The sequence below is a fragment of the Oncorhynchus mykiss genome, chromosome 17 (genome assembly GCF_057628025.1).
Source record: "Oncorhynchus mykiss isolate SJ-2025 chromosome 17, ASM5762802v1, whole genome shotgun sequence".
Classification (NCBI taxonomy): Eukaryota; Metazoa; Chordata; class Actinopteri; order Salmoniformes; family Salmonidae; genus Oncorhynchus; species Oncorhynchus mykiss.
The window spans coordinates 23,670,547-23,685,933 of NC_143038.1; the positions used below are offsets into that span (position 1 = coordinate 23,670,547).

At 40.9% G+C, this 15,387-nt stretch overlaps 1 protein-coding gene across 25 annotated transcripts in view; it reads left to right on the top strand.

The window, feature by feature from the left end:
• The window catches only part of ptprt (protein tyrosine phosphatase receptor type T), a 415,067-nt gene that overhangs the window by 257,169 nt on the left and 142,511 nt on the right, over positions 1–15,387 (top strand). For all 25 annotated transcript variants that reach the window (XM_090205068.1, XM_090205070.1, XM_090205071.1 and 22 more), the window contains exon 9: positions 2,272–2,381. In XM_090205068.1, coding sequence (XP_090061194.1) covers positions 2,272–2,381 — 110 coding nt within the window. The remainder of the gene's footprint in view (positions 1–2,271; positions 2,382–15,387) is intronic.

The following is a 15,387-nucleotide window of genomic DNA, read 5'->3' on the forward strand; positions in this document are numbered from 1 at the left end:
GATTGTGTGTGCTTTCATCTTAGTCCATTATCATATTCCACATTTACATTATGAAGTGGACACTGTCACTTCATAATTTCATCGGAGAATGACAAGACTAATATCTTTGAATTACATCTTGAACCAATTCTTCCAAATGGGACACAAACTACACTGAGCTCCAAAAGTATTGGGACAGTGACAGTTTGTTTTGGCTTTGTACCCCATGAATATCACCCCCCCCCCCCCCCCCCTCCCCAAAAAATACACAATTTTTCACCATTTTTGTGATGGTGAGAGATGTCTTAGGGGTGTGATATTTGTGCGTCTGTAACTTTCTCACTCATCATTATTCACGGTTCATTCAGGACTATCCGTTATCATGGTAGCATCCACATTATTGTAGAGGTCTTTACAAACATATTATATTCTTATTTACAATAAAAGTGACTCCAAAATGACACAATACATTATATGCCAATCATTTCTATTGGGAACAAAAACAAATAAAAACACAACCAAAGAAAACAGCAAATGCATCTAACAAGTTTGTAGAGTTACAAGCTTGGTGTAATCATTGTGTGCCAGGGATATGGGACCAAATACTAACCTTTTGACTACTTTAGTACACATACACATCTTTCCATGACATAGACTGACTAGGGGAAAGCTATGATCCCTTACTGATGTCACATGTTAAACCACTTCAATCTGTGTAGTTAAAGGGGAGGAGACCGGTTAAAGAAGGATTTTTAAGTCTTGAGACATGGAATGTGTGTGTGTGCCATTCAGAGGGTGAATGGGCAAGGCAAAATATATAAGTGCCTTTGAACGGTGTATGGCAGCAGATGCCAGGTGCACCGATTTGAGTCTGCCAAGAACTGCAACGGTTATTCACGCTCAACAGTTTTCTGTATGTATCAAGAAGGGTCCACCACTGAAAGAACATCCAGACAACTTTTCACAACTGTGGGAAGCATTGGAGTCAACATGGGCCAGAATTCCTGTGGAACGCTTTTGGCACCTTGAGTCCATGCCCCGATGAATTGAGGCTGTTCGGATGGCAAAAGGGGGTGCAACTCAATATTAGGAAGCTGTTCCTAATGTTTGTACACTCAATGTAAGTGAATTTGTCATAATACTTTTTGTCCCCTAAAATGTACAAAAAGTGCTGTCATTTTTAAATGATATAGATTACATTTCGATATAGTTTAAAATTAAAATAAAAAATGACAGTCTGCAATTTAACCTCATAGTATCATCCAAAGTGCTGGAGTACAGAGCCAAAACAGCAACAAATGTGACACTGTCCCAATACTTTTGGAGCTCACTGTATTTAGTTGCATTAGAATAACACATCCTCATTAAAGCTTAGCAATGTGTCAAATAGTCCAGTTCCCATCCCTCTAGCTCACCATCCCTCTATCCCGCCATCTGCCCTGTTGAGGTAGCTAAAGCCGGTATCGTTCCAGACCAGCACATTTTTCTTATCTGCCCTGCCGATTATTGTGGAGTGGGAGTGTTTAATGCACACGTGTGTTTGAAGTTGGACTAAATGGCCTTTTAACAGGGCTATTACCATGAATTTTCTCCTGGCTGGAAGGTATATAACTCATTAGACTGCCATAAATGAATATCAAATCAAAGGGAGTGAGGATTGATCCCTGAGGAGGTTTCCATCGACTTCAACCGCTTGCTCCACCAGTCCTAGGGTTAAGCCACCGATGCGCTCTTCCTCCTTTAACATTTAGATGAGTTACCACTTTCAAAGACCTCACTCGATACTGTTTGTGTCTAGCACGTACACAGTGTGTGTCTGTGTCAACACGTGTGCAAAACGTAAACCGCGCTCAATGAAGTGTGAGGAGTGTGCTGAAAATGACTGACAGGTTCGCATGCTCAGTAAATTGTTTTCTGAAGGAGTGAATGCTGCTAGATTGGGACTTCTTCCATCTGCTTTCTTGCCTTTGGCTGCCTGTCTGTCAAGTGCTGGAGCAATTGGAGCAGTGTTGTAAATAATTATTTTGCTTGGTGTGTGTGACACTCTTTGGATGATTGGAGTGTGCCGTTGTTAATGCGCTGTAACGTCTCGGATACTACGCTACATCGTTGAATGGTTAAATTGTTCTCAGACCATGGTGTTGTGCACCAAGTGGCTGATCACAGTGTTGTGCGTGTGGGTGTGTGCATGTCATGCACATACAGTATGTGTGTGTTTTTAGTGCTCAAACTTGCTCTCATACTTTGCTTGAACATTCCCTCACACCTGTGTGTGTCTTTCCTTTCCTCCAGTTCCTGGCTCTGTTCCTTTGGAATCCATCCAGACCGGACCGTACGAGGAGAAGATCTTCATGCAGTGGAAGGCACCTAACGAGACCAATGGCGTCATCACGCTCTACGAGGTGAGTCTCATCGACACAGCCAACACAGGTCATCATGGCAGCTGCTAATAGGGTTATTTTCTCACTTCCTCAGCACACGGGAAATATGCTCAGAATTATATCCTCAACTTGCACAACACAACATATTTTTCTCATATTTCACACTTTGTCTTACTCATAGTTCCCAGCTCTCAATTACATTTTTTTCACAAATTAAGAAGCTTAACTTTAAGCAGGATCGGTCCTGGTCGGTCCTTGGATGGGAGACCAGATGCTGCTGGAAGTGGTGTTGGCAGGTCAGAAGGGGGCACTCTTGGTCTAAGAAGATTCCAGTGAACCAGGGCAGTAAAGGGAACATTGCCCTGCCGAGGGTGTTGCCTTTCATATGGGAAATTACCTTCACCTCTCCACCATGCTAGCTGATGTGTGGTGAGTCTTCAGGCTCAAAAATGGTTGCTGTGCATCACCCAAGTGGGTGCCATACATTGGTGGTGGTAGAGGTGAGTTTCCCCCTTACTTAAAGCTGTTTGAGCAAAAAGCGCTAAATAAATACAATCAATAATTATTATTATTAATCTGGCAGTTGTTAAAATATATTATATATACAAAAGTATGTGGAAACCCCTTCAAATTAGTGGATTCAGCTATTTCAGCCACACCCGTTGCTGACAGGTGTATAAAATCGAGCACACAGCCATGAAATCTCCATAGACAGACATTGGCAGGAGAATGGCCTTACTGAAGAGCTTGGTGACTTTCAACGTGGCACCATCATAGGATGCCAATTTTCCATCATGTTAGTTCGTCAAATTTCTTTCCTGCTAGAGCTGCCCCGGTCAACTGTTAGTGCTGCTATTGTGAAGTGGAAACCTCTAGGGAGTGATGACTCACACTTCACCATCTGGCAGCCCGACAGACAAATCTGTGTTCAGTAGATGCCAGGAGAACGCGATCTGCCCAAATGCATAGTGCCGACTGTAAAATTTGGTGGAAGCGGAATAATGGTCTGGGGCTGTTTTTTTATGGTCCGGGCTAGGACCCTTAATTCCATTAAAGGGAAATCTTAACGATTCTGTGCTTCCAAATTTTTGGTAAAAGTTTGGGGAAGGCACTTTCCTGTTTCAGCATGATAATGACCTCGTGCACAAGGCAAGGTCCATACCGAAATGTCGAGATCGTTGTGGAAGAACCTCAATAATGCTCTTGTGGCTGAATGGAAGCAAGTCCCCGCAGCAATGTTCCAACATCTAGTGGTAAGCCTTCCCAGAAGAGTGGATGCTGTTATTGCAGCAATGGGGGGACCAACTCCATATTTATACCCATGATTTTGGAATGAGATGTTTCAACGAGCAGGTGTCCATGTACTTTTGGTCATGTAGTGTACCAGCCAACCCTTCTTGTGAACTATCCAAAATGGCTAACACGTGAAGCTTGTGGTCTTACCAGAGATGCTCTCTGACAGATTAGAGGGATAGTTGATTTTCAGATGACCATTTTCAGATTTGCATGTCATTTCCTCTGGACCACGGTGCTGTGACATTTAGCTAGGCCTTGAAAAGGTGTCAAGGAGCTGCAGAGAAAAGGCACCATAAAGTCTTATGATGAGTGGAGTCCTTTTTGAACCATTGTTTAGAAAAGTAGACTTGTCATTCATTTCGAAGTAGACTCTGCAGTCTATGGACAGTCCACACTAATTAAGTATTGATCTGCTGTTACATTTCTTTCTATATGAGATCGTATAACTTTGTTAAAATAAAATCAAATGACCTTGGTGGTCCATTAAATGCATGTTTGTGTGAGTGAAGGGGCGAGGGATGGACAAAAGGCTCCTTCTACATTTTATTCTGTGTGTCTGAATCTGGGCCGACTTTCAATTTACAAGTAGCTTTTGTTTCCGAGCCAGCATCATTAATATGAAATTAGCCTTTTGCCGTCTCGTCCATAACAGGATTGTCCGAATATTTAAAAAAAAATTAAGTCCAGTACAATGCGTTCCCATTTGGTGTAATTGCCTATAATTACCCCTATTGATTGGATTAAAAGCCTCCGATGGAATCATCTGGGAGATCTGAGGATCCAAAGGACTCTTCTCTCGCTTTTAGGCCACGGGCAAATTAGATTAGGGACAATATCCTCAAATGGGAAAATAAAGGAGGCGGGAGAGGATGTGGCGAGGTGGGCAGAGGGTGGTGGGGGGCTGAAACCTTTGGTGATGGTAAACACACTAATATGCATAGAGACGTGACACTGTTCATAAAGGCCTGTATTGTAGCAATCTAATATGAACCAACAAACATGTTCAAATGCAAATGAATTACTTAAAAATAATCAATGTGATTTTCTGGATTTTTGTTTTAGATTCCGTCTCTCACAGTTGAAGTGTACCTATGATAAAAAAAATGACAGACCTCTACATGCTTTGTAAGTAGGAAAACCTGCAAAATGGGCAGTGTATCAAATACTTGTTCTCCCCACTGTATGTGTGCTTGTGTGTAATGGAATGTATAGCCATTATGGACATTATGTGGATAGAATATTTAGTATATCTGTAGAATACGTAGGATAGAACAGTGCATTCGGAAAGTATTCAGACTACTTTTTCCACATTTTTTTTGTTCTACAATGGATTTTAAAAATAATACCCTCATCAATCTACACACAATACCCTGTAATGACAAAGCAAAAACTGTTTTTTAGAAATGTTTGCTAATTTATAAAACTTAAATATCACATTTACATAAGTATTCAGACCCTTTCCTCAGGACTTTGTTAAAACACCTTTGGCAGCAATTACAGCTGCCAAAGGTGAGTCTTCTTGAGTGCTACGCTACAAGCTTTCTCCCATTCTTCTCTGCAGATCCTCTCAAGCTCTGTCGGGTTGGATGGGGAGCGTTGCTGCACAGCTATTTTCAGGTCTCTCCAGAGATGCTCGATTGGGTTAAAGTCCGGGCTCTGGCTGGTGACACTCAAGGACATTCAGAAAGACACCGGGTGGAGCTAAGCACAGGCAAAATCCTAGAGGAAAACCTTCTTCCGTCTGCTTTACAACAGACACTGGGAGAGGAAGTCACTGTTCAGCAGGACAATAACTGACAACACATGCCAAATCTACACTGAAGTTGCTTACCAACAAGACAGTGAATGTTCCTGAGTGGACAAATCTATGGCAAGATTTGAAAATAGCTGTCTTGTCATGATCCCCATCATCTGGACAGAGCTTGAAGAATTCTGAAAAGAATAAACGTCTAATATTGCACAATCTAAGTGTGCAATGCTCTTAGAGATTTACACAAGAAAACTCACCATTGCAATCGCTGCCAATGGTGTTTCTAGCATGTATTAACTCTGAATACTTAACTTAATACTTAAGCAACAACTATTTTTTAGTTATTTCATTTCTATCAATCTGAAAAAAAAATATTCCATTATAATATTTTGTGTAGATTGTTGACAAAAAAAATGTCCAACTTTGTAGCAATAAAATGTGAAGTAATCCAAGGGGTATGAATACTTTCGCAAGGCGCTGTATCTTCACCAATAATGAGTTTTGAAGTACTTTCTGAATTCCTGTTCAGAAGAGTGCAGAAAAAGTTGACACTAATAACGATTGTTTATTCCGCATAAGGAAACATGCACAGCTGAGGAACATGTTTCCTGAGAGTACAATTTTTCATATCTCAAGAAAATATACTTAAATATACTTTCAGAGGTATATTGAATTTAAATGTGCACAATATATTTAAAGTAAACTTTAAAAAATGCATATGCAAAGTTGTTTGCATATTCCCCAGCATCCTTTTCTGCAGCTGAAGTTTTGATTTATAATAGGATATTGTTCCTCATATGTAGCTTATTAAAATGTTTGATGTTCATTTTCAAACTGAATAATGTTGTTCTTTTAATTACACATTACATATTAAACATTTACCACCGTAATGTGAACAACTAAAGTGTAAAATTCCACTGGTGCACAGTTCTCCATAGCATTATTTGTAATCTGCTACTTCAGCAACAACTGCTGTAAATAACTTGTTCAAATTGGTTGAGAAGATTCCTTGGTCAATGAAGGTAATCTTTACATGGCAAATTATATTAGCTACAGTGGTTAATGATTAGAAGTGTACATGTAAAATTATACTTAAATCACATTATAAATATACTTTTTTTGCAAAGAAAATGCAGGAATTGTAATTCAAATGACCATTTTCGAATTTTCCTAATTTATGAGAAATATACATAATGTACTTCAGGTGTATTCAAAGTATATTTATTTTGCTCTTTATCTAATATACAAAGAATATACTTATTTACAAGAAATGTCCCAATTTAGATAATTGTATATGTATTTAATATACTTAAACACTAATAAATACAAATAAGATTGACATTAAATGTATTTCAAATGTTTATATACTTAAGTATATTTACAGTGCCTTGCAAAAGTATTCATCCCCCTTGGAGTTTTTCCTATTTTGTTGCATTACAACCTGTAATTTAAATGGATTTTTATTTGGATTTCATGTAATGGACATACACAAAATAGACCAAATTGGTGAAGTGGAATTTTAAAAAGTATTTGTTTAAAAACAAACAAAAAAACGGAAAAGTGGTGTGTGCATACGTATTCACCGCCTTTGCTATGAAGCTCCTAAATAAGATGTGGTGCAACAAAATTACATTCAGAAGTCACATAATTAGTTAGATTTCACACAGGTGGAATTTATTTAAGTGTCACTTTTTTATTTCACCTTTATTTAATCAGGTAGGCTAGTTGAGAACAAGTTCTCATTTGCAACTGCGACCTGGCCAAGATAAAGCATAGCAGTGTGAGCAGACAACACAGAGTTACACATGGAGTAAACAATTAACAAGTCAATAACACAGTAGAAAACAAAGGGGGAGTCTATATACAATGTGTGCAAAAGGCATGAGGAGGTAGGCGAATAATTACAATTTTGCAGATTAACACTGGAGTGATAAATGATCAGATGGTCATGTACAGGTAGATATTGATATTGATATTGTACTGGACTTGATATTGATCTGTCACATGATCTCAGTATATATCCACCTGTTCTGAAAGGCCCCAGAGTCTACAACACCACTAAGCAAGGGGCGAGTTCTCCAAACAGGTCAGGTACAACGTTGTAGAGAAGTACAGATCAGGGTTGGGTTACAAAAAAATAAACTTTGAACATCCCACGGGGCACCATTAAATCCATTCTTAAAAATGGAAAGAATATGGCATCATAACAAACCTGCCAAGAGAGGGCTGCCCACCAAAACTCACTGACCAGGCAAGGAGGGCATTAATCAGAAAGGCAACAAAGAGACCAAAGATAACCCTGAAGGAGCTGCAAAGCTTCACAGCGGAGATTGGAGTATCTGCCCATTGGACCACTTTAAACCGTACACTTCACAGAGTTGGGCTTTACAGAAGAGTGTCCAGAAAAAAAAAAAACATTGCTTAAAGAACAAAATAAGCAAAAACATTTGGTGTTGCTAAAATGCATGTGGGAGACTCCCTAAACATATGGAAGAAGGTACTCTGGTCAGATGAGACTAAAATGTAGCTTTTTGGCCATCAAGGAAAACGCTATGTCTGTCACAAACTCAACACCTCTCATCACCCCGAGAACAACATCCCCACAATGAAGCATGGTGGTGGTATCATCATGCTGTGAGGATGTTTTTCATCGACAGGGACTGGGAAACTGGTCAGAATTGAAGGAATGATGGATGCCGCTAAATACAGGGAAATTCTTGAGGGAAATCTGAAATCTCCCAGAGATTTGAGACTGGGACGGAGGTTTACCTTGCAGCAGGACAATGACCCTAAGCATACTGCTAAAGCAACACTCAAGTGGTTTATTAAGGGGAAACATTTAAATGTCTTGGAATGGCCTAGTCAAAGCCCAAACCTTAATCCAATTGAGAATCTGTGGTATGACTTAAAGATTGCTGTACACCGGTGGAACCCATCCAACTTGAAGGAGCTGGAGCAGTTTTGCCTTAAAGAATGGGCAAAAATCCCAGTGGTTAGATGTGCCAGGGTTATGGATACATACCCCAAGAGACTTGCAGCTGTAATTGCTGCAAAAGGTGTCTCTACAAAGTATTGACTTTGGGCGGGTGAATAGTTATGTACGCTATAGTTTTCAGTTTTTTGTCTTATTTCTTGTTTGTTTCACAATAAAAAATATTTTGCATCTTGCATGTTGTGTAAATGAAATTATACAACCCCCCCAAAAAATATATTTTAATTCCAGGTTGTAAGGCAACAAAATAGGAAAAATGCCAAGGGGGTGAATACTTACGCAATATACTTTCGCAGTAAACTTAAATATATTAAAATATGTTAATGAAGTATTTTAAATAAATGAAATCCTGCTTGGGCTGTAAGCCCACGGCCCTCTAATATTGACCCATGATAAAGACTACTGCAGGGAGGGTTACGGACCTGACACTGATCGTGCCCTTGTCAGTCTTTTGTCAATTGACTAATCAAACGCAGGTCGAGATATTGATCCCCAGCAGTATTAGCCCCCATCCTGCTAGGCTAGCTCCGATCCCCGCTCACTAGAAATAATCAAAGTACAGTGGCCACACAAAAAGGTCACAGCACGTCTGTAATCCATTCTAGTACCAGGGTTGTGTTTATTATTTTTGAAATGGGAAAGATCGCTCAGAAAATGAGTAAAACAGAGAGGTGCTCGCTGTCTTAACTCATCCAATGAGAAATGCTGGTTTTCGTATTCCTTTGGATTTATATTGTAACATTGTGCTACAGTGCGCCCCTGTCTGCCTCCCAGTCAGAGAGGTAGTATGATCATATAACCCAGTCACTGGATCAATGGGAGCTAACACCTATGTTATCATTCATACAAGTTAAAATACCATCAATGCAATTGCATTTTACATGTCTTCTTAGCTCTCATTGACTTGACTTAACAGATGAACCATGCGCAATGCTGATGTCAGTTTACAAACAACCGTCTGACTTTTCACATCATGCAAACCAGATAGCTGACATGTCAAACAGATACATGCGCCATGACTGATATGTGTATTATAAGCAACCGTCAGTTCCTGTGACCTGGGTTGACTTCTAAGCTACGCTAATGGTAGAACAGCAGTGGCATGACTGCGGGTTCAAGCAAAGTGTTAAGGTCAAGGTTCAAGCACTGAATCACACATACACATACAGACGCAGATGCAGACACACACACACACACACACACATTAATATACTGTATGAGTACATAAACAGGGCCCCCTAAGATGAGTGCCACCGGGCGCCAGGTTGAGGATGTGTTCAGGATTAGGATTCTGCCTTTTGATCACACACATACGCACGCACACACACAGGCTTCTCACTCACAGTTTTTCACAAAGCAACTTTGTACTATCGAGTCATCAAGGCTTTTCTGAAATTAATTGCCTTTGCTGACAAAAAAAAGAGAAAGAAGACGCATAATGACTTTGCATTAATCAGTGCTGAAGAATCTGTTTGAGGTGGCTTTCTTTCTGTAGTGTGCCCTCTTACTTTTCGCCAAGCATTGTCTGCATGCAAAATACTTCAGCAATTGAATGCTTTGTGTTGATCTCTGTTTTGTTGAACATGTTCCCACTCCTCGTCAGTCTTTTGGGTGTCTGATGATATTTGTTGAAAACAGAAGTAGTTTGTGGGGATAGAACTTGTTTTTCTACCTTTGACGATCAGTGACCAAAGCCACCGTCTGTATTCAGAGGTGGCGAATGAGATTTTTCTCTAATGCTTGAAGCCTGTTTTTTCCATTTAGATGAATAGGACAACACAACTTCCAATTTTTCTCATAGCTTAATACACCCTTAATAGAAACTGCAAACACATTATCCCATGCAGTTGCCAATCTCAGATCTGTGATGATGCTGTGCTCAGCTCAACTATTTCCAACTCTTTGACCACACAAACGCACACATTACTCCCACAGCCTCTGATGGCAGTAGGGTACCTCTGAAGAGTGCCACCGGGCTAAATTGGGACCTGTTGTGAATGGCCTGATGTATTGGGGCGAGTTAGCGCCTCACGAAGATAAACATTTTATTTTGTCTGTCTGTCAGCAATGTGCTAAATTGAGTGGTTGGCTCTCTCTCATGAGCATCGCAGCCAACACAGTTTGCTTTTCCCTGTCGTCGGGGCCTGTGGGGACGTGTAAAGTGGCAGAGGTGGCAACTGTCCCTTGTTGTGTCTCACCTTCAGGATAGAGATGCATAGATTTATAGAGATACAACCGACGCAATTACATTTTATCTAGGTGGAATGTGGTATTTTGTTGTAAGAATCACAGCATGTACACAAGTAGTTGTGTGTCTATTGACATAGAATCACGGAGGATGGAGATGGAGGGGATTGTGCTAGAGGCTGGGAATATGTTTGGAGTGAAGACAGCAAGTGCAAGGTTTTAGCTGGGGATCAGGAGTGCTTATAGGGATAGAGATTCGGATAGAGTACATATTTTACAACAGTACTGTACATTTAAACATTGCTTGCCTACAGTGCATTCGGAAAGTATTCAGACCCCTTGACTTTTTCCAAATGTTACATTACAGCCTTATTCTAAAATGTATGAAATAGTTTTTTTCCCCTCATCAATCGCCACATAATAACCCATAATGAATAAGCAAAAACATGTTTTAATAAAAAAAAAATGTATTTAAAATAAATCATGGAAATATCACATTTACATAAGTCTTCAGACCCTTTACTCAGTACTTTGTTGAAGCACCTTTGGCTGCAATTACAGCCTTGAGTCTTCTTGGGTATGATGCTACAAGCTTGGCACACCTGTATTTGGGGAGTTTCTCCCTTTCTTCTCTGCATATCTTCTCAAGCTCTGTCAGGTTGGATGGGGAGAGTTGCTGCATAGCTATTTTCAGGTCTTTCCAGAGATGTTTGATCGGGTTCAAGTCCGAGCCTTGGCTGGGCCACTCAAGGACTTTCAGAGACTTGTCCCGAAGCCACTCCTGCGTTGTCTTGGCTGTGTGCTTAGGACCGTTGTCCTATTGGAAGGTGAACCTTCGCCCCAGCAGGTTGTCATCAAGGATCTCTTTGTACTTTGTTCCATTCATCCCTCCCTCGATCCTGACTAATCTCACGGTCCCTGCCGCTGAAAAACATCCCCACAGCATGATGCTCCCACCACCATGGTGCCAGGTTTCCTCCAGATGTGACAGTTGGTATTCAGGCCAAACGGTTAAATCTTGGTTTCATCAGACCTTCAGGTGCCTTTTGGCAATCTGCAAGCGAGCTGTCATGTGCCTTTACTGAGGAGTGGTTTCTGTCTGGCTACTCCACCATAAAGGCCTGATTGGTGTGCTGCAGATGTGGTTGTCCTTCTGAAAGGTTTTCCCATGTCCACAGAGGGACTCTGTAGCTCTGTCAGTGACCATCGGGTTCTTGTTCACCTCCCTGACCAAGGCCCTTCTCTCCCAATTGCTCAGTTTGGCCAAGTGTCTAGCTCTAGGATGAGTCTTGGTGGTTCCAAACGTATTCAATTTAATGATGGAGGCCACTGTGTTCTTGGGGACCTTTGTGAGACCGAAATTACAAGATTATGTTATACTGTTATTGCATCAAATGGTTATTTTATGGAATAGAGTAGTGTTCTCAGAACACTCTCATCTGTGTGTAGTCTTCTGAGTTTGGCCTCTAGGGGCTTAATGCTGAGATTGGATTTACGATGCCTACGATGCATTCTGTAGCAAGAGTCGGTGTTTGTGTACTGGGAGGTACCAGGGTGGAGATGGCTCGGGTATGGATAATGATGAGGGGAACCTTGTTTTGGGGCCCAGACCCTGGTTTCCACACAATAAGAACACTCTTTACAGCAGATACTGTCTGCTGTGTATAATTAATACAAATCCTAACCTTGTGACCCATTCCCCACATATTTTGTTTGTCATGTAGACTAAGTGTATCTTTTCTATAAAAGATCTTTGTATCCTTTGGTTCGGGGCTCTCAACAAATCATCTAAGGGTGGTTCGTTAACCAGCAATCGTTATTGCAGAGCACTCACATCATTCACTTGTGTGATAAGTTTGTCTCTCCTCATTTGAAATTAAAGATATTAACTACCACACTTCAACACTGCAGAAATGGATGGAGGCCACTGTGTGCTGCAGAATGGTTCTGGTAACCTTCCCCAGATTGGTGCCTCGACACAATCCTGTCTCGGAGCTCAACAGACAATTCCTTTGACCTCATGGCTTGGTTTTTCCTCTGACATTCACTATCAACTCTGGGACCTTATATAGACAGGGGTGTGCCTTTCTAAATCATATCCAATCAATTGAGTTTACCACAGGTGGACTCAAATCAAGTTGTTGAAACATCTCAAGGATGATCAATGGAAACAGGATGCACCTGAGCTCAATTTCAAATCTCATAGCAAAGGGTCTGAATACTTGTGTAAATAAGGTATTTCTGTTTTTTATTTTTAATACATTTGCAAAAATGTCTAAAAACCTGTCTTCGCTTTGTCATGATGGGGTACCCCGTGTAGATGAGTAATTTTAGAATAAGGCTATAACCTAACAAAATGTGGAAAAGGGGAAGGGGTCTGAATACTTTCCTGAATGCACTGTATATCAGAGGTATTCAAATTAGAATTTGCCTGGTCTTTGTGGTCTATCTCTCTCATCTCATGGACAAATTACATAACTGACGCATAATACAGTTGATTGTGAATTGCAATTTCTACTGCTGTCTATTCTAAGCTAACTGTGTACGTAGCATTCGTCACAAGACAGCTTCTCTGCTGTCTCTTGATATGCAGCACCATTTCTACACAATATCTGACAGCTCAGAGGGCCTGATAACAGAGGCATGAAATGACAATGCTGGAAACTGTACATAAAAACAAAAACATTCGGTGCCCAAATGAACACAGTCTTCCTTTGTCTCGCATCACTTTGTGACAGTTCTCAAAGGACGACGGGCGTCAATACATTCCCTCCCTTTACATCTTTCCCTAGATTCACTGTACTGTAATTGTGTGCACATCCTGGTAGGACCACTGTTTACATCCAAGTCTTTCCTGTACGATTTTTGGAGCTTGTATCCAGTAGACCATCCAACAGTCCAGTCAACCCTCATACCCTCTGTCCATATAAGGTGTTGTTTGTACATGTTATATGTTGTGCAATTGATTAATTCCATGCCACAAATAATTAATCTGTTTCAGAACATATAACATGTTACAAGCGGTACCGCATGTGTCCCTGATTCCCAGGGAGCGATGGATGTGCAAGCGAAGCCACTTAATACTCGTTAAACTCAATTACAGGCCTGACCTGCATTTACCAGTTCGCTAATGGCTGAGTGGAGTGGATTAGGTCCCATGCCCCGAGCTGGCAGCCATATGGCAGCCGTGTCGCCTGCCCCTAATGCAGCCAGGCAGCCAACTCCACTGATCACGTGCCCAGGCAGTTCAATTCCTACAGCGATCACATACACAACCTAAAAATGTATGCACTCATGAAATGTGAGTCACTCTGGATAAATGTGTCTCCTATATGGCATATTTTATTAGTATAATTATTATTTATTTATTTTTATTATTTAAAATTTTACCCCCTTTTCTCACCAATTTCGTGGTATCCAATTGTTAGTAATTACTATCTTGTCTCATCGCTACAACTCCCGTACGGGCTCGGGAGAGACGCAGGTCGAAAGCCATGCGTCCTCCGAAACACAACCCAACCAAGCCACACTGCTTCTTAACACAGCGCGCATCCAACCCGGAAGCCAGCCACACCAATGTGTCGGAGGAAACACCGTGCACCTGGCGACCTTGGTTAGCGTGCACTGCGCCAGGTGCCTGGTGCGCGATGAGACAAGGATATCTCTACCGGCCAAATCCTCCCTAACCCGGACAACGAATTGTGCGTCGCCCCACGGACCTCCCGGTCGCGGCTGGCTGCGACAGACCCTGGGCACGAACCCAGAGTCTCTGGTGGCACAGCTAGCGCTGCGATTATATTTTATTATCTTTATATTATATAGACCTATCATTTCCTCCCCCCATTGTAGCCTCTCATTCACACATGCCTCAGCATCATTCCCTCTTGATTTGTATCTGATGTGAAACTGAAAAAGCTTACAACTGCATGGATATGCATGGCTAATGGAAGACCGTTGATTGCCGTGTGGCTTTCGAAACTGTCCACAACTTTGTCCCCGCGGTGAAAAAATGTATAGATCAATACAGCGACTCAGGCCATTGTTGCAGTGGTACTTTGCAGACTTTTCATAGATTGCATATAGGTTTACATATGTCGTGTCTTTGGCTATGCCGGATTAAGTGATATGACATGCTATTCTATGAAATAATTTCTCCGTAATTAATATTACCTGATTGAGCTAATCATGTAAATGTAATTAACTAGAGAGTCGGGCACCACAAAAGCTGTTATCTTCCGAATAAACTCTTAAAGACCTAGTAATATTTTACATCAATAGCAGTCAATATTAATCATCACCTTAATTCAGTCTCATCTGAAAGTTGTAAATTCTTGGTTATATTCATGAACCCTGGCTAACAAGTTGAATCAGCAATACAAAATTGGGGTTAATTATTTATTTACTAAATACCTAACTAATCACAGAATTACATATACAAAGAAGTAATCATACCTTGATTACAAATTACGTCATAAAGGAAAACGTCCCTGGCGGGCGGAACAGATATGACATCTGGTTACACAAAAGAAAAGGGGCTGGGTTTGAGTGAAAGAGCGGGAAGACTGAGGGACAAAGGGAGAAGCTGTGCTATCATAAATACAGTATCTTATGCATTCTAAATTACTGCTAGCAGGTATCACTTCTGTAGTGAATACGAGTTCAAAGTTCATACCATTCACAACCGAAGCTCACACTGAGGTTGGCTTAGTTCCGTAGTTGACATGTTAGTCCTTTTAATGCAGAGGCTGCAGACCTCATGTACTTGGAACAGGAGGTTATATTGTCTTCAAGGCTTTATATAG